This window comes from Siphateles boraxobius, unplaced genomic scaffold (assembly GCF_051911475.1).
Source record: "Siphateles boraxobius isolate OS27281-9 unplaced genomic scaffold, OSU_SipBor_1 77, whole genome shotgun sequence".
NCBI lineage: Eukaryota > Metazoa > Chordata > Actinopteri > Cypriniformes > Leuciscidae > Siphateles > Siphateles boraxobius.
Window position 1 is genome coordinate 9,494,755 of NW_027509205.1, and position 26,359 is coordinate 9,521,113.

General features: G+C 40.8%; 1 protein-coding gene across 9 annotated transcripts in view; it reads left to right on the forward strand.

Moving 5' to 3' along the window:
* The first annotated feature begins 103 nt into the window (after positions 1-103).
* Positions 104-26,359, forward strand: part of fmnl3 (formin-like 3) — a 56,081-nt gene continuing 29,825 nt past the window's right edge. For 4 of the 9 annotated variants that reach the window (XM_077218778.1, XM_077218779.1, XM_077218780.1 and 1 more), the window contains exon 1: positions 104-673. In XM_077218778.1, coding sequence (XP_077074893.1) covers positions 560-673 — 114 coding nt within the window. In that variant the 5' untranslated portion in view covers positions 104-559. The remainder of the gene's footprint in view (positions 674-26,359) is intronic. The other 5 variants (XR_013198365.1, XM_077218775.1, XM_077218776.1 and 2 more) reach the window with 3 other exon arrangements.

Genomic DNA, 26,359 nt, shown 5'->3' on the forward strand with positions numbered 1-26,359 from the left:
TAATGCTGTAGTTCCAGCTTCCGCGGGCAGGTGGCGCCAGAGAAGACGGAAAACCCCAGCCATCCGCTTACGCTAGCGATGTGCAGTTTGTATACTTATAGTTAGAGGGTGGGATCACTCGCATCTCACATGTCGAAAGCTTTCATTGTGGACGCAGTGAGTTCACAGATGAGCACTAATCGGGATCCCACAAAATAAACAAAAACTACAGCATAGACAAGAGAAGAGAGACAACATAATAAAGAAGAATTAAGAGGACTCCTTGACATGGATTGTCCAGACATCTGCAATACAATACTTTTCAAGAGGACAGCAAAGTAATACTTTTGGGATTTTTATTCACTTACATGATTTACATGATCTCATCATTATTTAAGATTCGTGCAAATTAGGAATCGGTTCTGAAAAGGATCACTTTTTTCTTTTTAGTTTTTTAACAAAACAAAAGTGGAATATGATCGCACATATTGGATGTATATTGAATGTATAAAGGACGCCGGGAGGCTAAGACTGAATTAGACACAGAGCATCTGAATCCTGCATCTTTATAAAAGAAAATATGGGGAATATTGAGAGCGTGGACGGGCAGTCTGAGATGAAGCATCATATCATGCCCTTGAAAGTTCCAATGCCTGACCCAACAGAGCTGGAAGAAAGATTTGCCATAGTTTTGGTGAGTATGCAACAGTTAGTATAACTATAGAGTGTACTGTGTTTTTGCGTTTAAAAAAATATATTTCAAAATTTTTCTTATGCATTTAAAATATTTATATTAAGTTTATTTTCACTTTATCTTAAAAAAATTTACACCATGTATTTAACATTAAATCATAATGCGGTTCCTTCATTTAAAGTAACTATTATTGTTTTCATCCAGTGTTCTTATTGATATTGCTTGGCATCTCAAACTTTACAGTGGTAATCACAACGCTTAGACGAGCTAAAGACGTGTGTTGACATTTCTCTGATATGTTCCGTCTGTCAGCAGCTTTATGACTTTCTGAAATGTTTCACTGCCACCCCCATTTTGTAACTCGCACGCTTCTCCTCAGTCCTTTTGTCTCTGAAGCTTCACGAGCGCTGACAAATGATGTGATATTTCGCATGAGTGTGAGAGACACAGACACAAAAGTCACTTTACATCTCAAAAGTTTACTTTGGTAAAATTACATACAGGCAAAGAGTGTCATTTTGTGAAGGATGTAATGTAATTCATCTCCTAAACACAGCGCAGCATTTTCTGAATTCCCCCAAAACTCCTACGAGCGAGACATGGTGAAAGATCCGCCTCCTCATTCTCTCTCTATCCAGCGCCTGCTTTTCGTTTTGAGCAGCTCTGTGTTGAACACACTTACACACTCATCTGTCATTATGAATCTCACATTATGAGGCAATCATGCGTGTTTATGTAATATAGAAACTGAATCAACATCATAACATTTGTAAACATCGCCCGCTAATCTGTCATCATGTAGAGTCTTTGTAGTTTTTTATTTTGACTTTGTTGTTAACCAGCTGTTTATCTCTGTTTGCGTTTTAAAAAACTGATTAATACTTCCTTACTTTTCATTCTTAGTTGTTCTCTGAGGGCAAAAAGTAAGTCAGTCAGTAAGTCATAGATAGATAGATAGATAGATAGATGGATAGATAGATAGATCGATATTTTTTTAATTGATCAAAGAATTGTAGTTTAGCAACAAAGTGACCTCATTCTTTCCATACTGGACTGATGATGGAAAGCCTGACCATCCCAGGGTGGATCCGAGGTCAGTTTTAGAGCCTTGTCGGCAGTCTTTAAGTTCGGCCAGATTTCCTCTCACTGCTTTAACTTTGTGGGAAAGCATAACATTTTGAGTCACATTTGTTTCAGTGCTGTTATCGAATGGCTGCTTGTGCTGGGATCTGTCTGTCCCACTCGAAAGATAACGTAACATCAAAGTGTGTGTCTCATAGAGAGCGCTGCAGTCAGGAAAACAGGCCTCCGGCTTCACGCTATGATACTGATTGGACTCACGCAGGTTGAGTGTTTCTTCTGTCATCTATTCAGTCTGAACAAAACCACATTCTTACATAGTAGTCACATGTGCATGTTTGTATGCATTATTGTACATTCAAAAGAAACAAATAGGAAACATGTGATTCTGACAGCCACAACCTTTCTTTTATTGTGCATTTATAAATTTCCTGACGTGCATACAACTACAATCAGTGACGTAACCCTCCTTCCCTCACTTCCGTTTTTGATTTCCTTTATGAAATTGCTTGTGATGCACATTTAGCTCAGTGTGAGGTAAGGTTGTATCTGCTTGTACCATTTCTCCTCCCTCAGACACACGCTCTCAGACGAACAGCGCATAATGATGTCATAGGTCTAGGCTGTGCCAGCACAGTAATATCCGTGCAGTGATGGCTTTAACAGGAGCTTAGCACACAGCAGGGCGGGCTGTGTGTGGAGATGGATCAGGGAATGAGATCCCTGGGTTACATCAGACGACTTCATGCACCCCGCTAATAAAACGCTTGGTTCAGGCCTAACCGAGCGCATGTGCCGTATACATCGTTTTGCTCTTTTTCCTTTGTCTGGCTGATTCAGACTCTGCTTCATCTCAGCTCTCTGCGGCTGGAAACAGCTGCCTGACATTTTTCCCTCGTTTGCGAAAGGAAATTGCATTGTGGAGCTGGCTGAGGCTAGTTTCTCCAGCAGTGCCTAGAGAGTTTAGTGTGTTGGCTACTGGCTTTCTTGATGTTCTCAATCTAGACTATTGCATTGGTTTGCTTTGGTCATGCAGCCTTCAAGCTTCAGTCAGAAGATTTCAACATCTTGACTAAATATGTGTAACGGAGGCAAGCTAGTAAGAGCTGTGAAAGTAAACATCACTCCCCTAGCCTCAAGAGTCTTTAGCATCCTTGTTAGCTCGCCCACCTCCCATGCTGGAGACGCAGGTTCGAATCCCGCTCGGAGCACCTCCCCTCCCAGAAACACAGGTTCGAATCCCGATTGGAGCGCCTCCCATGCCAGAGACGCAGGTTCGAATCCCGATTGGAGCACTTCCCATGCCAGAGACGCAGGTTCGAATCCCAATTGGAGCGCCTCCCATGCAAGAGACTTCGGGTTGAGTAGGAGCTGTTACATATGTACATATCAGATTTCATGATGACTTAAAAGGATAGTATACATGAAAATGATGTCATCATTTAGGTTACCCACTACAGGCCAGGGTGAATAAATTATGACAAAAATTTCTTTTCTTTTTTTAGATGATTTATCCCTTTAAGAAGAGTTTTGTTTTTGTTTCTTTTGCAAGCTTACGAAGTAGGTGTGTTAAAGTAAACATAAAGACTGATCTCTCTCCTAATCTGATCCTGGTATTATTGTGCATGATTCATCTGCACACATTATTCCAAATAGATGTTTGTCTTTATAATCTTCATCAAAATGTAGGCTCCACCTTTTTTTGCTGAAATCACCATTACCTCTTATTTTCAACACTTCTTCCTCTAACCACCTGGCTTCATTCTGTAAGCTTTTCACAATCCAATCCAATCTATAAAATAAAGTCTCGTCCAATTTTTTTTTCTCATCAAAAATCATCATACTTTTTCAGAAATACATAACATTACAGAAATAATATCACGGGCAACCAATGAAGACCATATATGCTGGCATTGTGTGAATTTGTTACAAACCAACATAGATTCGTGCATGAAAAACAAAACTTATTACTGACGATTTGTTTCAGGCAGTTCAGAAACGGTTCCTTCTTTTGGGAGACAATAACTCCATTTATTGTGCACTTTGATCTTTAAAACTTTGAAGACCTTTTACATTCACAAAAAAAGCATAAAAGGAGCACTTTAATGTGAATTTATCAGGTGTAACTTATTCTTTATCCTTAATTTTTTTTTATTGTTCTTTGGCTATTTGTAGCTATTTATTACAGAACTTCTGCTTTTTTAACTAAATTGTGGCTGAAAGGTCAAATTGCAAGTTACGTGTGAGGTTGCTTTTTGTTTTCATTTACTGACGTGTGATGTAAGCATGCAAGGGGAACAATGTAAACCTGAAATTTCCCACCAAAATCTGAACTGACAGCTCAAAAAATACTGCTCAATAATGGATTTGTGTTCATTTTAACCTTGCAGCTTTAACAATGTAGGTGAAACCCTAAATCCATATGGAATATTCTATGGTAATGGAACACTGATACACCTCACTCTCTCTCTGAAACTGAAGTTGGGGTCTGGCTTCCTGGCTAAACTTCTCCATATGGGCCTCTGTTTTGTTAAAGAGACAGGGAGGTGTAATTTTTTTCTGAGGTGCACTGCGATGGAGCGGGAGTAGATGTGTGTGTGATATCCTCTTTCAAAGTGCTCCCGCTCGACTGCACTGCGGCGGATTCCTGCGGTCTGCTCTCGGTTAAAGCCACGGGAGAACTTTAGAGAAGGAAAATTCCCTTTGAACTGGCTGTCTGCCACTATGCACCGTTGTAATGACTTTACCAACACTTTTAGCAGAATGCCATACTAGGGGCTATTTCAAAGACCCACTGGGTTTATTGTCTTGTTTGTCTACTATGAAGTACTCGCAGAGAGATTTGCCATCTTGGTTATTGTAGTAAACTTCTACTTTTCGCAATTCAAAGACCTTTAGTTGTGCGAGCTTTGCCACACAGGAAGAAGCAACATAGTGACCCTTCCAGCCCCATTGCTTGTCAGTGTGACCCTTGACACTGTGCTGTCCGTCATGTCACAGAATTTGATAGATGTCACTCAAGTGGAACTAATGGAGTCAAGCTGTGGCTCCTGTTTATGGGACATTAAACCTAAATCATTTTCATTAGTTTGGCCTGTGTTTCGTTTAACCGCTCTGTGTGTACGGTCAGCCTGCTTTCGGGCCGAGTGGAGCGCTTCTAAAGAGCTTGCAGGTGGGGAGGAATCGGCCATTGTTAGTTTGTTATGCCGCAGACTCATGCTGTGGGAGTGTACATCTGTCTCTCGTATGGCCCCGTCGCAATGTCAGCGCTGGGATGTCTGAGGCTCCTCTCTGTGGGCATCCTTGTCCTACATGATAACACATGTATACATTAAGTATGACAGGTTTTTGTGTAGTGCTAAGTTTAAAGTGCCCCTATTATGCTTTTTAAAATTTGTCTGCTGCAATAAGTTTAAACACATCCAAGGTTTGCAGCATCAACTCTTTTCTTTTAGTGACTGAAATGGTTAATTTAAGGATTCAGGCTCTCTAAACCTCTCCTTTCTGAGAGTCTCTGATTGGTCAGATGGCTCAGTTGGTTGTGATTGGTCTACCACTTACAGCGCGTGTTGGAAATGAAATACACAATATCTGAATTTCAGCTCTGGAGGCTTCCTCAGCAATTGTATACGCAGTTATATGATCAGTAACGATGATTTCGGTTTTACCATATTAGTTCGAGCCTCATCCTTTGGAAATGCATACAAAGTGGATTTGCTTTTGCAGCGCAGAAAACTGTGTCTTACTGATTATGTCGACAACACAAACCTAACTCTCAGTTACAACTACAGTGTTTGAGGTTGGGCCAAAGTAGAAGATGGGCAGCCAATGAAGACCATATAGACTGGCATTATGCACATTTTTTTACAAACCTACATAGACTCATCCAGGAAATAAGACTGGAATTACTGACGACTTGTTTCGGGCAGTTCAGAATTGGTTCCTTCTTTTGGGAGACAATAACTCCATTTATTGTGCACTTTGATTTTGGAAACTTTGCAGACCTTTAACATTCACAAACAGCTACATGCAAAGTAATATCAGAAAAAGTATAATAGGGGCACTTTAAAGGGTTAGTTCACCCAAAAATTTAAATTCTGTCATCATTACTCCCCCTCATGTCGTTCCAAACCCGTAAGACTTTCGTTCATCTTCGAAACATGAATGAAGATATTTTTAATTAAAACTGAGAGCTTTCTGTCCCTCCATTGACAGTCCACGCAACTACCAATTTGATGCTTCAAAAAGTTCATAAATAGATCGTAAAACTAAACCACAGGAATTGAATTGAAAAGAGACACCATCGCTTTATTATTAACAGATTTAATTTAAGCTTTCATTTATATAAACATTCATCAATGCACACATCAGTTGTGGTAAATAGAAGCTCAAGCATGTTTGCTTGACGTGAGAGAACCAATGAGGTTCATTCTCGTGTTACGCAGCACGTTTGAGCTTCAGCAAGAACCGCTCGCTTTTGTTTATGTTTGCTGATCAATGTTTATATGGTATTCATTAAAAGTATAATGAATATAATATATATGTATTTTCTTTCCTGTTAAGCATAAATCGAACAAACTTTTTGCTTAAACAATGAAAAAAATTGCTTGCATAGTAAGAAAAATTCAGTTAAATCAACTATAGTCCAAATTTCTTATGCAGTGTTGCCTGTCAAGTAAAATTATCTTGTTTCAAAGATTTTTTTTGTTGATTTTTTACTCAAGTCATAAACACCAATTTAAAGATGTAATTTTGTTAGTGTGGCTCCCATGTACAATATATCGAACAATATGCAAATTTACTTGTGGATGGTTTATATTTGGCCATAGGTGTGTGTGTGTCAGGCTGTTCTCTTGCAGCTGTGTTGAGGGTCCACTCTGAACAGTGGTTTCCTCTCCAGCACAATGGAGGCTCTGTGAGTGTGTGTTGTTTTAGAGAAAGGGCCTCTCCCCCCCCGAGCCCTTTGTGCTCGTTTATTTTACTCTAGATCTCGCAGGAACTGCTGCAAGAGTTCTTACTTGCAGATAAATACTATTTCTGCACATGTCTGTAAATAAATGTTTTTTTCGTTTTGTTGTCAATATCACAGAACTCGTGAAAAGGAAACCTATGCTTCCTCTTTTTTGAGCCCTTTTCCCAGATTTTTTCAGAAAAGAGTATTTCCGTTGTTCCATGTATTTTAAGGTGGCAGGACTGAGTGGGTGGTGACTGCACTAGAACTCACCATTATTATTATCTCAGGGTGAATTTACTATGTTCTCTGTATCTGGTGGCCTCCTCAGCTAGAGATTTTTTTTCAGGATTCTGCACAGCAAGCTCCACTTTTCCATGCTGGAAGCATTTTGAGCCACTATGGTATTTTCATGGATAGATCTCCAACATATATATATATATACACAATATATATAGATGCTGCTTTCTTTTAGATGATTAATGCACTGCAAAAAACAGCAACAATGTTTTAATATAAAATATTTTTAATATAATACAATATCTGTCTATCTATCTATCTATCTATCTATCTATCTATCTATCTATCTATCTATCTATCTATCTATCTATCTATCTATCTATCTATCTATCTATCTATCTCTGTCTGTCTGTCTGTTTGTGTGTCATGTATGTGTATGTGTAATACTTTTTTCTTTTTATAAGCATAAACCTCACAAAAATTAGATTAACTATAAAAAGAAAGATTTTTATTTATTTAAATATATATAAATATAAATTAATATATTTCAGGTCAGTTTCCATAAAAGATATGCTAACATACTGTATGTGTACAAGAGTGTGTGCAGTCGTGCATGTTTCGATGTCAAACTGAAGCTGTCTCCTGTTCTCCCATTCCTGTTGTACTCTGTGTATGTCCGTTATGACCCTGTTCCTCTCCATCTCCTGTGTGGCCGACAGAAAAAACGCAAACAGGACATCCTTTTTCAAGTGCCAGCCAGAGGCTCTGATTCACTATAAATTATATTTGCCGAATGTTTATATTTATATCACAATGAGCTCAGTTCCTTCTCCATAACTCCATATCTGATTCAAGTGGTTAAAATGAATCCTGCTCCTATTTAATAACTGAGATGTGTTTGATCATGACACTGTTAAAGAGCATCTGAAGAATGAATGTGCCGGAGAAGTAGAAAGAGAATTGCGACGTCACATCTGGAATCCTAATCATGATCTTCAGCAGTTCCTGACATCACAGGAAATATTTCTTATTAACCACATCACTGAAAAGAATAGTTCTTAAATGTGGCTCAAGAAGACACTTCCACATAGCATGCTTAAAAGTGTACATTTTTCTGAACATTTTTTGATAAAAATGGCCAGTTTGTCTTACGAGCTTCTGAACTTTTCTATTTTAAAAGGAAATGTGTTTCTGTGTCTTTGACCTGACTTATGATTTGTGGCGGACATGCTGAGTTGCTAAAAGCCCTGGGGAATCTTTTGGTGGAGAAGAGCATAGTTCACTAGTTTGCAGGAGGCACACCACAGCTGTAGACCCACGAGGCGTTAATGGCCTCTTCAACGTTACAACGTCTGTGTTTATCGGTTAATGCTCTCTGTGTTGTTGAGAAATTTGAGAGGGAAATTTCGTATGTTGTGAATTTTCAGTGTTCTCTAACAGTTCTGAACTGCTAGTTTTACTTTCAATGAGCAAGTTCAATCTCTTTTCACAGCTGATAATAGTGGTGTGTCCTGGGGCTGATAAACATAATCTGCAGTGAAACCTGGTGATATGGTCATTACAGAAAGGTTTTCGTGTGTAAATCATTTTAATTAATAATTATATATTTTTTAATAATAATAATAATAAATTACTACATATTGTTATTATCATTTTAATTTATTTTTAATTGTATTATATATTTTTATTTTAAATTATTATTATTATTATTAATTTTATTTTTTTTATTTTTTATTTTATTATTTTATTGTAGCCTTAGTGTTGTAATGTCTGTCTGTGTTCCCCCGGTCTTTGTGCTTTTGGTTCAGTCCTGTTCAGTTTTCCCGCTCCTCGTTTGTGTTCATGTATACCACGCCCCCTTGTAATCTTGTTTAGCTTGTTTGGCCTTGTATTTAAGCCCTGTGTTTCAGTCCAGTCTTTGTGAGTTCTTAATGTTGTTGTTGTACCTTGATGTTGGTGGTTCTGTTCCTGAGTCTTGTGCCCTAGCCAGAGTCTTTATGTAGTTTTGAGTTTATTAAATAAAGTGTGCTGCAATTGGATCCTGCTTCCTCCTTGCTTCCACCTCATCGTGACAGAAGAACTCACCGCCAATGGATCCAGCAGTTGTTAGCAACCAGGCCTTAAGGAAATTCCTATCATCTCTGTCTCAAGATGGCCAGCCCTTGGAGAGGTATGTGAGGGACTTTTTGGCGTGTTATCATCTGGGAACGCTAAATGACGCCCAGCTCGTGGACCTGTTTTGTAGCGGGCTGGATTGGCACATCGCTCAAGTGATGCCGGAGGATCATACTGGCTGGACCCTGAAAGGGTTTGTTGATCTGGCCCTTTCCTTGGGCGGTTCGGCACTTGCAGAGCCTGAGTTTCCCCGCGTCACGCCAGTCAGCGGGTCTGACACCGGATCGGTCTATGGGCGTTCAGGGCTGATGTCCAGCTTGGCAGATTCCCCGCTAAGGTCCGTACGGTCTGCAAGGATCACCGTCCTGCCTGAATCTCGTCCCGTCAAACCAGTTCCAGAGCCCGTCCAGCCAGAGCCCGTCCAGCCAGAGCCCGTCCAGCCAGAGCCCGTCCAGCCAGAGCCCGTCCAGCCAGAGACCGTCCAGCCAGAGACCGTCCAGCCAGAGACCGTCCAGCCAGAGACCGTCCAGCCAGAGACCGTCCAGCCAGAGACCGTCCAGCCAGAGACCGTCCAGCCAGAGACCGTCCAGCCAGAGACCGTCCAGCCAGAGACCGTCCAGCCAGAGACCGTCCAGCCAGAGACCGTCCAGCCAGAGACCGTCCAGCCAGAGACCGTCCAGCCAGAGACCGTCCAGCCAGAGACCGTCCAGCCAGAGACCGTCCAGCCAGAGACCGTCCAGCCAGAGACCGTCCAGCCAGAGACTGTTCTCGTCACGTCTTCCCAGTCAGAGACTGATCACGCCACGCATGCGCCGCCTGAGCCCTCAGTGACCGCAACACTGGCCATTATGGCCACAGCCATGTGGTGTGTGTGGGCTACGCACACACTTGAGCCGGTGTCCGCTGATCCTGCGCCAGAGCCCGCTGATCCTGCGCCAGAGCCCGCTGATCCTGCGCCAGAGCCCGCTGATCCTGCGCCAGAGCCCGCTGATCCTGCGCCAGAGCCCGCTGATCCTGCGCCAGAGCCCGCTGATCCTGCGCCAGAGCCCGCTGATCCTGCGCCAGAGCCCGCTGATCCTGCGCCAGAGCCCGCTGATCCTGCGCCAGAGCCCGCTGATCCTGCGCCAGAGCCCGCTGATCCTGCGCCAGAGCCCGCTGATCCTGCGCCAGAGCCCGCTGATCCTGCGCCAGAGCCCGCTGATCCTGCGCCAGAGCCCGCTGATCCTGCGCCAGAGCCCGCTGATCCTGCGCCAGAGCCCGCTGATCCTGCGCCAGAGCCCGCTGATCCTGCGCCAAAGCCCGCTGATCCTGCACCAGAGCCCGCTGATCCTGCGCCAGTCCTGTTCAGCCCAGAGTTTCCTTCACCGCTGGTCCTGCCCAGCCTAAAGCCCTCTTCACCGCTGGTTCTGCCTTTTTCTCCTGAGCCGGTGCCTTCTCCAGGCTACGACCCCGTAGCTACCCCCAAGAATTTTTTGGGGGGGGGCAGTAGGCCACCGCCGTGGCCGCCCGAAGGGTCTTCACCGCCGTGGCCGCCCGAGGGGTCTTCACCGCCGTGGCCGCCCGAAGGGTCTTCACCGCCGTGGCCGCCCGAAGGGTCTTCACCGCCGTGGCCGCCCGAAGGGTCTTCACCCCCGTGGCCGCCCGAAGGGTCTTCACCGCCCTGGACGCCCGAGGGTCCGACAGCTCCGCCCTGGACGCCCGAGGGTCCGACAGCTCCGCCCTGGACGCCCGAGGGTCCGACAGCTTCGCCCTGGACGCCCGAGGGTCCACAGCCTGCTCCGCCCTGGTCACGCCCTCAGCCTGCTCCGCCGTGGCCTCGCCCTCAGCCTGCTCCGTCGTGGACACGCCCACAGCCTGCTCCGCCCTGGCAGTCTGTTCGTCCAGCTCCGCCCATGTTCCATGGCCCAGGTCCGCCATCGCAAGACCCCGGTCCCGTTCCCTGCACGGACCTGGCCCGCCATCCCTCCCCCGGGACCGCCTCCGCTCCACCACCCTCCCGAACTATGTCTCTAGTTTTGATGGGCGTCGGGAGCCGCCCATAGAGGGGGGGCTATGTTGTAATGTCTGTCTGTGTTCCCCCGGTCTTTGTGCTTTTGGTTCAGTCCTGTTCAGTTTTCCCGCTCCTCGTTTGTGTTCATGTATACCACGCCCCCTTGTAATCTTGTTTAGCTTGTTTGGCCTTGTATTTAAGCCCTGTGTTTCAGTCCAGTCTTTGTGAGTTCTTAATGTTGTTGTTGTACCTTGATGTTGGTGGTTCTGTTCCTGAGTCTTGTGCCCTTGCCAGAGTCTTTATGTAGTTTGAGTTTATTAAATAAAGTGTGCTGCAATTGGATCCTGCTTCCTCCTCGCTTCCACCTCATCATAACACTTAGCTTATCATTTTTTATATTATTGTTATTATTATTTTACGTATTTTTATTATATATTTTATCTACTTCAAATTATTATTTATTATGTATTCTAAATTAAATGTTGTATTTTGTTTATTTTATTTTGATTTATTATATTTAATTTATTATATTCAACTTTAAAGGGTCACTCCACCCATTTGCATTAAGATTTCCATTGTTAGAAATCCAGTCATACTATTGAATGGTCGTGCAACACTCTTTAATTTTCCCCTGAGACGAGAGAAATCCTCTATTTACCATTTTCACTTCCTCCTACAATGACGCAAAAATCGTCATTTTACCTCATTGTAGGAGGAAGTGTAAAAGGGGGGAATTTCTGTGAAGACTACAAGCACTAGTTCTCGCCCTTTCAAAGCCGCCCATAGGGGGTTGGACCTAATGCGCTAACAGACCTATCAGATCAGTGCCAGTGCGTTTGATTTCACCGGCAAAAACTTTTTGAAGATATGGACGAAGGCACTGAATACGCAGACGGATGCATTATGGAGGATCTGGATTTTGACGAAGTTATGGTAGAAACGGATGTTCGTGGCTACCTTTATGAGCCACAGTATAGCGACGAGCAGCTGAGGGCTATGGAGGAACAGGAGGCGGCTGAAGCTGCCGTCACCACAGCCGACAAGACGAGGAGCCCGCAATGGGTTGAGCTGGGGCAGATTGGTGGTGCCTGTGCGCCAATGGACACAGAACAAGACTCTGTCTGCTGCCGAGAATTCCAGCGGTGCTACGGAATCGGAGGATGACACGGACGTGTGTGTTGTTGCTCACCCGAGTTTCGCACCCCATACGGATAGCGGCGTCCTGGAGACCTACTTTAGAATACCTAACGTCAACTGGCAACGTCAGCCAAAGCCTACAGGGTCAAATGGTCGTCTTTCTGTAAAGTACGTTTATTTTCATTTTGTTTACACGCTAACATGGCAGGTTCATTGCACAAATATCTTGCAGTTAAGCTAGCTACTGTAGTGGGAGTGGTCTGCGGAGCTGAGCATTGCAATGCACTATGGGGATTGTTGTCTACAATCCACAAGCACTAAAAAGTCATTTTCTGCCTTTTATCGGCCAAGAAGGTCCCAAATTAGAAATGTATGATACTTTTCTACTACATATATGACCCACTTTCAATACATATTCATTTCTCCACCGGTGGAATGACCCTTTAAGCCCAAACGATACTTCGGTTTTTATGCATAGGCTACGCAAGAGTCTGCGTTCAGTGTGCAAATTTCGTCACCAGAATAGTACGCACGCAGCCTGATGTGCGTACTTTGTACACGCAGGTCCCACATGCACATTGAATTTGTTTTGCACTAACCAGTTGTTCCACAAGCCATTTTTTTCACTTTAGAAAACAGAACTAAAGAGATGGTCATAACTTCTGGAGAAAAATAACGCAGACATTGGACAAAGTTGAAACTTTCTAGAGTGCATGTGCCTGCATTCGTGCACGCTATCAAACAGAGTATACTTTACGTTAAAAAAACAAGTATACTTTGGGCTTAAATCCTGAATGGTTTGGAATAGGGATTGTTTGTGTTTCTTATATAAACAACTGGTGGGGGATGGTGTGGCTGTTCACTAGTACCTTGACCTCTCTCTCTTTCTGTGTGGTGGTGGATGGGACATTTGTGTTTTGTGGATTTGCTTTGTTGTGATTGCCTGGTTCAGGTTACTGGTTAGGATTGGGAGATTAGGTGTCATTGCAGTGAATGGAGGACAGCATTTTCTCACACTCCATTTTGTCTTGCTCAGTGCCATGAGACTTGCTTGAGAACTGCCCCGTTCTTCCTTTTGGTCAGAGTAAACTGTTACTTTTAAACTAAATTTAAAGGTGGAAGTCCCCTAGGGCTTGTGATAGCATTCATGGCTGAAGTTCCTGTGCTTCTTTCTTGTATTATACACCGTTTCAAGGAATAAGAGGAACAGAAGCTTGAAGAGTTTGTGTTGATGTGGTTTTGTAAAATACGAAAATCCGACCATGAACCCAATACTGTCATTTACACGTGATATGTGATGGCATTGCTTAAGGTCATTTTCTTCAATGAGACTCTGTTAGTCATTCTTCCGGGAATATCCTGCAAGAGAGTCCATAGACAGATACATAATTTTATTTTAAAATATAAATAACATTTATTACAAATATTATATCATATCATATCATATTATTAAATGAAATGAAATGAAATGAAATTAAATTAAATTAAATTAAATTAATATCTAAATATGGTATAATAATGATCAGTTACGTATCATAGAAGGGTATTATCTTTTAAAGGGATAGTTCACCCAAAAATGAAAATTCTCTAACTATTTACTCACCCTCATGTTGTTCCAACCCCGTAAGACCTTCGTTCATCTTCGGAGCACGATTTAAGATATTTTTGATGAAATCTGAGAGCTGGATCACTCCTCCATACTAGTCCGTAAGCTTTTTGAGGGATTGAACTTGCCGGACTCGAAAAGTTATTAAAGACATTGTTAAAATAGTCCAAGTGACTACAGTGGCTCAATATTAAGTTTATCAAGCGACGACAATACTTTTTGTGCGCAAAAACAAACATAAATAATGACTTTATTTCAACTATTAATTTCCTTCTCTTTGGGCCTCTAGTCAGTTAAACTAGTCAAGTCAAGTCAAGTCAAATATATTTATATAGCGCTTTTCACAATACAGATTGTATCAAAGCTGCTTCACAGTATCAATCAAAACAACTTAATGTTTGTTTATTACTGGAAAAAAGACATCCAAGTTTGGTAGAGCTGATCAATGGTATGATTGGTTAATTAATTTGAATATCCCCAACTGAGCAAGCCAAAGGCAACAGTGGCAAGGAACCGAAAAACTCCATCCAGTGACCTAATGGTGTCCTAACACCCCATCAGGTGACCCAATGGAGAAAAAAAAACCTTGGGAGAACCCAGGCTCAGTCGGGGGCCAGTTCTCCTCTGGCGTTTATGAACTAGAGGCCGAATTTACAGTAACTGTAAGATAAAAAATTTATATGAATGCCTGGCTAAATAGATGCGTCTTCAGTCTAGTTTTAAACTGGGAGAGCGAGTCTGAGCAATGAACAATATCAGGAAGGCTATTCCAGAGCTTCGGAGCTAAATGTGAAAATGCTCTGCCTCCTTTGGTGGATCTGGATATCCTAGGAATGACCAGAAACCTCGAATCTAGTGATCTTAAAGAGCGCGATGGATTGTAAGGCGATAGTAGATCCGTTAAATAGACTGGAGCTAAACCATTTAGAGCTTTATAAGTCAAAAGCAATACCTTGTAATTAATACGGAACTTTATAGGTAACCAATGAAGTGATGATAAAATCGGTGTTATATGATCATATTTTCTTAATCTAGTAAGAACTCTAGCGGCTGCATTTTGGACTAACTGTAGCTTGTTTATTGAAGATGCAGGACAACCAGCTAATAAAGCATTACAGTAATCTAGTCTCGAGGTCATGAATGCATGAACTAACTTTTCTGCATCAGAGACTGATAGCATATTACGTAACTTAGCAATGTTTCTAAGGTGGAAAAAGGCTGTTTTTGTAACATATGAAATATGCTTTTCAAAAGACAGGTTGCAGTCTAATGTAACACCCAGGTCTTTTACTGTAGCGGATAGAGTAACAGGGCATCCTACTATGTTAAAGTCGTGCTGTGAAAGGTTTTGTGGACGGTTTTTAGAACCGATAAGTATTACCTCTGTCTTGTCTGGATTTAATAAAAGAAAATTATGCGTCATCCAATCTTTTATATCTTTAACACAATCTGTCAATTTGGATAATTTAGCGTATTCATCTGGCCGTGAGGAAATATATATTTGAGTGTCATCAGCATAACAATGGAAACTAATTCCATGTTTCCTTAGAATATTACCAAGTGGCAGCATATATATTGAGAATAATAAAGGGCCTAACACAGATCCCTGCGGCACTCCATAGTTTGCCGAAGTTATAATCGATTTTTCTCCATTTAAGTAGACGAAATGGTAGCGGTCAGATAAGTATGACCTGAACCAGCTTAATGCTTGTCCTTGAACACCAGTGTAATTTTGCAGTCGATCTAAGAGTATTGTGTGATCTATAGTATCGAACGCAGCACTAAGATCAAGTAAAACTAGTACTGAGATACAGCCTTGGTCCGAAGCTAAAAGTAAATCATTTGTGATTCTAACAAGCGCAGTTTCAGTGCTATGATGTGGCCTGAATCCAGACTGAAACTTTTCATAGATGTCGTTTTCTTGCAAGAAAGAGCCGAGTTGAGCGGACACAACTTTTTCTAATATTTTTGACATAAATGGAAGATTCGAAATGGGTCTGTAATTTGCTAGGTTATTTGGATCTAATTGTGGTTTCTTAATAAGAGGTTTTATAACTGCCAGCTTGAACGTTCTTGGAACATGACCTAAAGATAAAGATGAGTTAATAATATTGAGAAGAGGCTCTTCCACTACAGGTAACACTTCTTTCAGTAGTTCAGTTGGTATAGGATCTAATAAACATGTTGTTGTTTTAGATGAAGTGATAAGTTTATTTAACTCTTTTTGTTCTATGGTTGTAAAGCATTGTAATTGTTCTTGCGGGGTAATAATTGCGGCCGAATTATAAGGCGCGAGCAAAGATCGAACGTTTACGATTTTGATTCTGATGCTTTCAATTTTCTCGGTGAAGAAGTTCATGAAATCATTACTACTAAACTGTAACGAGGTATTTTGTTCAGACGACGTCTGTTTATTTGTTAGTCTAGCCACGGTATTAAATAAAAACCTTGGATTATTTCGGTTGTTTTCTATTAATTTGCTGAGGTGCTCAGCCCTGGCCGTTTTAAGTGCCTTTTTATAAAGTGACATACTGTCTTTCCACGCGATTCTAAAGACCTCTAAATTAGTTTTTTTCCATTTACGCTCTAAATTACGGGTTTCTCTCTTTAAAACATACGTAGTATTATTGTACCATGGTGCTATACTTTTTTCTCTGACCTTTTTTAATCTAATGGGTGCAACAATATCCAATGTTCTAGAGAGAATGTTGCTCATAGTGCTAGTTAGTTCGTCTAATTCATCTGTTTGTTTGGGTTCAGGCAGCAGCTGGGACAGATCAGATAAGCTATTTGAGAAATGATCTATGGTGGATGGACGAATTGTTCTACCTGGTCGATAACGTGGCGCAGCATGACATATTACAGCAGTGCGTAATATGCAAGTTACCAAGTAGTGGTCAGTGACATCATCACTTTGTGGAATGATATCTATATCGGTTGGATCGGTTCCATATGATATAATTAAATCGAGTGTATGATTAAGACGATGAGTTGGTCCGGTGACGTTTTGCTTGACCCCGAAGGAGTTTAATAAATCTGTAAACGCAGCCCCTAACGCATCATTTAAATTATCTACGTGTATGTTAAAATCTCCAACAATTAATGCTTTATCGACGTTGACCAAAAGATCTGATAGAAAGTCAGCAAACTCTTTTAGGAAATTGGCGTAAGGCCCTGGAGGTCTATATACGGTAGCCAATGCTAGAGATAATAGGGATTTTTTTCTTACATCTAAGAGCGTAACATTTAGCACAAGCACTTCAAACGAATTAAACCTATGACGAGTTTTCTGAGTAACATTAAGGATATCTCTGTAGATTGTTGCAACACCGCCGCCACGACCGATCAGACGGGGCTCATGCTTATAACAGTATCCTGGCGGAGTAGACTCATTTAGACCGAAATAATCATTTGGTTTAAGCCAGGTTTCAGTAAGGCACAGAACATCGAAATTATTATCTGTGACCATTTCATTTACAATAACCGCCTTAGGTGTGAGCGATCTAATGTTTAGAAGACCTAGCTTTAGAAATTGTTTTTGTTCACTAATAGCGAGATTTTTTGTTTTAATAACAATTAGATTTTTTCTAGATCCTGCAGTAGATTTATTATTTGATCTTAGTAAACGAGGAATAGACACAGTTTCTATGCAATGTTCTACACTAGTATTAATATCAATTAAATTGGTGCAGTAGAGACTGTGATTTGGATTTTTGGTTACTAGTCAAATGGTATTTAACATCTTGGAGATGTTATCCGACAGAAGATCTGCCCCGATTCTACTTGGGTGTAAGCCATCAGCGCGGAAGAGCCTTGGTCGCTCCCAAAACAGATTCCAATTATTTACAAAAATCAATTTCTGCTCATTGCACCATGACAATAACCATTCATTTAGCGCGAATAATCTACTGAACTTTTCATGCCCTCGTCGGTACGTAGGAAGCGGTCCAGACACAATAATCGATGTTTCAGGCGATGTGCTGCGTACCGTATCGATAAGGCTCCTGAAGTCTTTCTTCAGAACCTCCGTCTGTCGCAGCCTAGTGTCGTTAGCTCCCGCATGCAGCACAACAGCTCCGACGCGCTCGTCACCGTTCAAGATCTCAGTTACCCGCGCAGTGATATCGAGAACACGAGCACCAGGAAAGCAGTGACTGTGCACCTTACTTTTACCTAACGTAGCGTGGACGTGTCGGACGGTGGAATCGCCGATGATCACAGCATCGCGTTCCGTTTCGCGAAGAGGGGAGAAGCGGTTCTGAGTGGAGATCTCGAAAACCGGGAGGGGCGAAAAGATTCTTGTCCTGGCTCGCGGCTTCCGCGGAACCACCCAGGCTTCGTGGTGGTGTGTTGGAGCCGGAGTGAATGAAATCATGGCTGATCGTGACCTGGACGCTCGGGACCAATGCTGAGAAACGCACGGAGTAGACGAGGTCAGCGTCAGCGGGTTACTAACGTTAATCACTGATCCGTGTGCATCAGCGCGTGATGTTTCAAGAGCTAAACGCCGGTCTCTCAGCTCAGCTTGTCTCTCTAGAAGGTCAAGGATCTGCTTTTCTACAGCTTCTAATTCAGACTGCACCGCAAGCAATTCAGATTTGTTCTCATCTGCACCAAGAGGTAGATAACATACACCTGATATATTCGCCATTTTAACAGATGGACAGTAAGTTAGCAATGATGCAACCAGTGATGCTATTAATATTTATACTAATTTATGACTCAAGTCTTGGGTATAACCGTCTTTTTAGTGGTATGGGTGTAATATAGACGCAGGATAGACGGGAAAACAAACAAACTCACAGCAGGCAACGAGGCTGACAAAAGCAGTCGATCGCAGGGCGAGCAGCAGTGAAGCGGTGTCTCGCTCTACGACCAACAATCAATGTTCAAACCGTATTTGCGCAAACAAACAAACGCAAACAAACAGACTCACAGCGGGTAACGAGGCTGACAAAAGCAGTCGATCGCAGGGCGAGCAGCAGTGAAGCGGTGTCTCGCTCTACGACCAACAACCAACGTTCAAACCGTATTTGCGCAAACAAACAAACGCAAACAAACAAACTCACAGCGGGTAACGAGGTAGAGTGTAATTGTGTAGAGTTACGTCACACGTAGGCTTACTATTGGCCGACGCTGGTCATGTGTGTGATGCGTGTGACGTACAACAACAGATCATACGCTGTTAAACTAGTAACCTGACTTGAGGTCCAGAGAGAACGAAATGGAGTAGTTGAAATAAAGTCGTTATTTTAGTTTTTTTTGCGCACATAAAGTGTTCTCGTCGCTTGATAAACTTAAGATTGAGCCACTGTAGTCACTTGGACTATTTTAACGATGTCTTTAATAAGTTTTCGAGGCCGGCAAGTTCAATCCCTCAAGAAGCCTATGGACTAGTATGGAGGAGTGATCCAGCCCTCAGATTTCATCAAAAGTATCTTAATTTGTGTTCCGAAGATGAACGAAGGTCTTACGGGGTTGGAACAACATGAGGGTGAGTAAATACAGACAGGATTTTCATTTTTGGGTGAACTAACTCTTTAATGTTAATAAAATTCCTCCATGTTGTCGTAGGGCCTGTTTTTTCAACCAGGGTCTACAAATGTACTTGCAAGAGTTTTTTGAAAGGAAAGAATGGTTGGAAAGTTTTAACATTTTACTGCTTTATTAATGACTGTACAGAAGGGTTTCTTCAAAACACACTTTTCCACAAAAGTACCAAACAATTTTGGAAAAATGGGAGGAAAATGCTTGACGTTCAGTAAGAGCTATTATTTCCCATTCAAACTCGCAGTCCACTATATCTGGCAGGGTTGGTGTACATTCCTCAGGTCCTGCGATGACGCTCGGCGCCTGGGGACCTATTAGGTAGAGCTCAGTAGCTGAACGGCGGAGACGGTTTAGATGGGGAGACGGTGTGTGTCTGGCGGTCTGCTCTGGTCTAGTCGACTATGCTGACACATGCTAGATCCATTGAAAGAATATAAGATCCCAGACTTTCCCCCTCATTCTTCCTTTACCACAGTAGTCTACCATTAAAACTGATAAAATGGAGTGAAGTAGGAGACTCTACCTGTTGACTTAGTAGTCAAAGAGCCATTTAGATCAGTTTGTAAACCACTTTTATTGGCTTTACGGTTTAAATTACATTAAGCTTGTAGGTTTAAGTGGGCTTTGGAGGAGTTTATGTTGGATGTCTCCCAGAGTCTAGGCTCAGGCATGGGAGCAGTCACTCGGAACTGTGCATGGGCGCAAAACATATTTGCATTGTTTGTGTTTATAAATGCAGCTAAGAATTTTTGCTCACATGAACTCCTACTGACCTCTCAGAGTGGACGGAGAACCGGCCAAATAAGGCTGTAAAAGTGTGTGGTCCTCTTTTAAACATGCCATAGCTGTCCCCCTGGTGAAGACTAATATTTGACTGCATTAATATGGGTAAGAAGGGCCATTTTGACGCTGATTTGTGATGTTGGCCTCTTAAGTAGGGTCTTTTATCTGTCTTTTAAAGTCAATTCGAAATCTAAATTGACCATAATTACTTTATTAATTAATGTTCCTGGTTTTATTATGAATGATTCATCAGTGCATGTTATTTTAAAGGAAAACTCGTTTGTTTTCATGATCTTTCATCAAAAAAAAGCAACTTAAACATTGTAAATAATATCAATTGATAACAATAATACAAATTTCTCCATCTCTGGTCTGGGATGCTGATAGGCTCCAGCATCCTCTACAGAGGACATCATTATTATTAATTGTAATATAATATAAATACTTAAGTAATACTAATTATAATAATACAATTATTATTATTATTTAAACATCATTATATCTTGTTTTACTCAGAAATAGGGCATTTTTCCAGATGTTTTGTAGATTTTCAGATGTTTCTCTTAAAGTCCTTTATGAAAAATAAGGCAATTCTTGATGTAAAGTAAAAGAATAGAGCTGTGAAATTAATTTGGATTAAGTCTAGATTATTAGGTTTTGGAAAACAATGCTAAGAAAGAAATATTTGAATTCAAATTAAAGTCTCTTCCTTTGGTGCATTGGCCAATATGAGATATTGTTGAAAACTACAGAAATAGGTCAGATTTATATCGTATTATAGAAGAAAAAGATTTGTGAATACATTTCATGTTGACTTTGAAGGGTTTACATTGGTATTTCTGGCAATGTTACAATTCATAAACAGGAGGCCAAACCTCCAGATGAGAAAGCACAGGTTGGTTTATTTGACTGTATGTATGTTGTCTTCCTGTCTGAACTGTGCTTTCCATCTCATGTGGTGTTTTGTAAGGAGGGCTGTGCGTGACTGGGGTTTGTTTCCCCCTTCTGTTCTCTGTCTCTTGGGCTCTTTACTTTTTCTTCATTCTCTGCAATCTGATACCCAGCAACAAATCAAGCTACTGTTCTCTTAAGACACATCTTTCTGTCCCCTTTTGCCTGTCCCACTCCCTCATCAGACAACTGTCCCAATTTCTGTAGTTCATTTTCCCAACTCCACCTGTAATTTGTAGCATTATGTCTTTGCTCACTTTAATTTTATTACTTTAAAGTTATTCACACGGTTAATTTCATAACGGGTCTTTCCTCTCCCACACTTCTATTCCTCTTTTTTTTAATTTGTTTGGTCTTATTAGAATGGGGTTTTCCAGATTTGTCATACATGTAAAAATTTATGTCATCAGAAAATGAAATATATTGCACTTGAGTTTTTATTATTTTATGTAATTACTGTGTTATAAAGCGAGGGTAACTGATAGCCACAGTCTATTGTTCAACATAATCATTTGCCAAACAACTCAACATGCCAGTGAAATGGAATGGTTCTTTGTTTTCTCCCCACAGTCACCCTTTTACAAACTATACTGGGATCAAACAGAAGCTCTTTTTGTCCCTGTCGTGGGTAGCGTCACTCTATTCTGGAAGTAAAGAGCTTTAGGGAGTTGATTTTATTTTTTATTTTCAGACATTGGTCCTACTTTGAAAATTGAAGCTATTTTCATCTCACATGTAAGATGTGGGTCTCTTTTTAAAGTCATTATGGCAGGAAAACAAGACTGAACTTTTGTAGGAAAAGTTAAATGAGATTAGCAAAATTAGATTAGGGATTACCAGTTAGCTTGTCCTTTTGCTCTAGCAGAGTAGCAAGGAAGGTCTTTTGGGGAATGTAGAACATCTGGTGTTTTTTGTTTTGTTTTGTTTTATCATTCATATTTTTGGACATATTTGTAGATGTTTCATGCTGAATGTGTGGGACTTTTTAAGCCAAAATAACATGTTCTTCCTTTCCAGGAATTGAAAAAGCAGTTTCATTCTATTGTACTGTGTGCCATCACAGTGGTTAGGACCTAATTCAACATTTTGATATTTCAGACTGGTGTTTTCAGTGTGGCCTGGGGTGGACACAAGCTAGTTTTTCTCATTCAGCTCTATAAATATTAAAATCTTCATAGTGTTTTCTTTGATCTTACTTCAGTGAGTTTTAGTATTGATGGTTACTCCTTTGATTCAAAGACTTTTTTTTGTTGTACTTATGCAAGTTTCTTTGTGGTGGTGTAGCTCTCCAATGGTTTGGCTAATAATATCTGTGCAGGAAGCTCTCGGGGCCTGAGAGAAACCCCTAGGGTAAATGCTGCAGAACTGAATCCGAAAAGTGAAGCTTAAACTTATTTACTCAGACTCTCGTTTCTGGACCAGAAAACAAAGAAGCCTAATATTCAGAGAGCTACTGTAGATCAGATAAAGACTCATCTGAGCTCTTTGCAGCCGCTGTTATCATAGATGTGGCACCAGATCTTGGATCGTCGTGTGAATGGAGGACTGGAACCTCTCTGTGTTCTAAGTGCCCTAATTACATATCAGACCAACAAATGGTCACTAGGCAGTCCTGACAACCCAGCAACAGACATATGGCCAGATCCAACCTCTGACTCCTATTTTGAAGCTTCCTTAGGTTGCTCTTTCAGGGGGCTGGAGCTCTTTAAGTATCAACTTTGCTTCAAATGTTTCTTATAATTTGCTTATGAGGAATACATATACACAAATAATCCAATTGTTGACTTGAAGTAAAAGAATAGAGCTCAGAAATTAATGTGGATAGCAAAGTATTTGGTTTTGGGGAAATGTTTGAATTCATATTGAAATCTTTGACTTTTGATTCCAGACTTTAGTATATTAGCAAATATGAGATATTAAGATCTCTCCTTTTATATACATAGCATGTATGTAGCGGCATGTTCAGAGAATTGGACAATATGCTATTTAGTCTCATTTCTGTCTAGGTGAAAAATATGAGAATAATGAGATTATATTTATTTCAAACTGAATTTGATCTACAGCCTCTTTTGCTGTTACTTACATTAAAATGCAGTATAGTTGATATTTCTTCAGAGACTGGATGCTTTCATATTGACTAATCATGGATGATGGTATTTTTGTAGGCTTTTCTGTCCTTTCTTCCTCATAAACAATGGATGCGTTTTGTTGTGTGAAATGTTCGGAAGCAGTGAGCTCATCAGAAAGAGCTGCCGTTTACGTCATTTATTACATGCTGCATGCTAACCATTGTAGGAGTCGCCCACTTCATCTTTGACATTTGAGTCGGAGAGAGTAAAGAGAGAGATTTAGAGAAAGATATAAAACTTTTATCCTCCAAGAATGTAAAATCTATACGTTCTGTCAAAGAGAAGGAATGGAGGGAAAATAGAGTGAAATAAAAGATGAAGTGGGATAATTTATAGCCAAATTCATTACTGTTATAAACATGACACATTCCTTCTGTAACTGTGGACATCTGGAATGCACAATGTCGGTCACTACTGAAGAAAAAAAATCATCGGAAGGGGAATTGTGGGAGGGAATGGTAATGCTTGAGATCTTCGTAGACAGAGCCAAATAACATTCTCCGAAGCCTTTTTTTACACGTTGTCATTTCGGCTGCTGAATTTTGTTAGCTTTTCAGACATTACAAACCTTAGTCATCATAATTGGGATGTTTTCCAGTCGAATGTGGTTTCAAACAAAACAAATTTACTACATGGTCAGTTGAGTCTGTCTGCTGTTGTATTAACTGTCTGAGAAACACATCGGATTTATAACTCAATTCCTAAATCTACAGCTCCATTGTAATTGAACAGCTGTGGACTTTAATTCTGAATAAACTTTTATAAATTATTATGACTTAAAAAAAACTTTTACTAATGATTGATGCATTCTTCAAAATCTTTAGTTTCGAATACGTATTTTGGTGCATGTTTGAGCAAGTAACATGATGTTTTGTTGTGTACATTTTCGGAAATTATAGATTACAATTTGATAAAAGTGCATGCAGTTGTTAAGTAGAACATGTACTTTTAGATATTTTCGGTCATCTGGTTGCTTTTACGCAGTTGAAAACTTGCAGGTGGCCTTGGCGTTCAGACTTTTAAGTGCTTCAAATAATTGGTTCAGTTGATTAAAAGAGAATTCACTTATGACATGATTATTTTGTGAATCACACAAAAAACTCACAGGTTATCAGTTTGCATTAGTCTGACTAATCCTTCACTGAATGAACTCTGCTGCAAAACTGTAAGTTCTGTCATGACAAGAACACAGTGTTATTGACATGGTAATGGATATGACGATATTGATATGTTTGGTCTTGGTGGAATAGATCTGCTATGCTGCTGCTGCTGTTACCAATACATGATACTACCAATACATACACAACACACTGCTGTGAGCAAGTAAGACATGCTGCTGTACAACATAGCATTAATTACATAGCAGATCTATAGAGGTGGAGTTGGGGAGGGTTTCTGAAAGCGTGCTATGCTGCTACAGCAGTGGTTCTCAAAGTGTGGGGTGGGATGCTGCATGGGGGGCGCGGGAGATCAGCAAAAAAAAAAACAATAAAAACAGCTGTTGCACCGCCGTTCAACAGCAGTTAGCGCTCTGCCTTAATAAAGAGGCATTGAACAACAATTATACTGAATCGTTCTTCTTCACACCGACTTGTCACCATTGGAACAAGCCCAACATAGAATAGACCGAATCACAAGCTGCTATTGCGAACGCGCAAGCAACTCCGCTTCTGTGCGTGTTCTGGTGAGAAGACGAACAAGAATCTAAGATTGTGATGTGAGGCGCTGTCAAAAGCAGTCATATATTTGCGCTTTTATATGGTTCAGTTCATCCAAAGCATCACTGAATTATTTAAATGTTTTTGTTTATTTAAATTAAAAGTTCAGTTCTCTATTATGATTCTCTTTTACTCTTGTTATATGAAATAATGATATTACAAAGCGAAACTATTGCAGATGTTTTTCATTGCAAGTATTTTTTTTTTAATCTTTCCGGGGTTTTTTTGGGTGTTAAAGGTTTAAAGGGAGGCGTGACGAAAAAAGTCTGACAACCACTGTACTACAGCAAATGCTGACCAGTATTTGAAGGTTGAGCAGCGAGCTCATTGGCTACTGATACAGCAAAAACCAAACAGCTGTGCCCTATAGAGAATGCTGGGATTTCATGCAGATTGAGTCAAAAATCTTTAGAATTAAAATGCCCTGATAATTTACTCACCCAAGAAGATGTTCATGTCTTCCTTTCTTCAGTCGAAAAGAAATTAGGGTTTTTGAGGAAAACATTCCAGGATTTTTCTCCATATAGTGGAAGGTCCAAATTGCAGTTTCAAAGCAGCTTTAAAGGGCTCTGGAATAAGAATTTTATCTGTCGAAATGATCTGTCATTTTATAAAAAAAATAAAAATATATATACTTTTTCACCACTAATGCTTGTCTTGCACTAGCACTGCGACGTACGTGCCATGCATTACGTTGAAAGTTCACGTTACGATTCAAAAAGGTAGGGAAGGATGAAAACTTCCAGAATTGTCCGACATCTTTGTTTTACATTTTCTTTTTTTTTCTTTTTTTTGTGTAAATGGCATTTGACTCAGTCTTTGCACATTTGCTTTGTAAACAGTAGGTCGGTATTTCCGCCTATGTCACGTGTGACCCCTCAACATGATTACGTAGTGCGTTGTTAATGTTTCTGTTCGACTGAAGAAAGACATGGACGACGTGGGGTTGAATAAATTATCAGGAGATTTTAATTCTGACACTACTATAATACATACTGCATTCACCACCAGCCTTTCCCAGACTTGTCACTGAATATGATTCATATGGGCTTGTGGAAAGGTGTAATCACTTTACAGTGGAAATAAAATAAAACAAATTCTTTCAACACACAATATTCACTTTCCACAAATCATCGAGTCAGAATGACTGGAAAAACATGTTGTTTATAATGATGTGGTCATGTAATTTCACAGAGATGATATGTTGCCTTGGCTGTTGACTTTTGGGGTGTATGAATCACTCTAATGTGGAGTGCAAGGACGTGGGTATCTAGACAGATGCTCGGACGGGTGTTGATATGGGTGTGAATGGCATCTTCAGAACAAACACCTTTTCCATCTTCAAAGTGAAACCCACTGAGAGGTCTCAGGTTAATAAAGGGAAATTCAGTGTTTGTCACACCCCCCCCCCCCCCCCCCCCCACCCCATTCAGCTC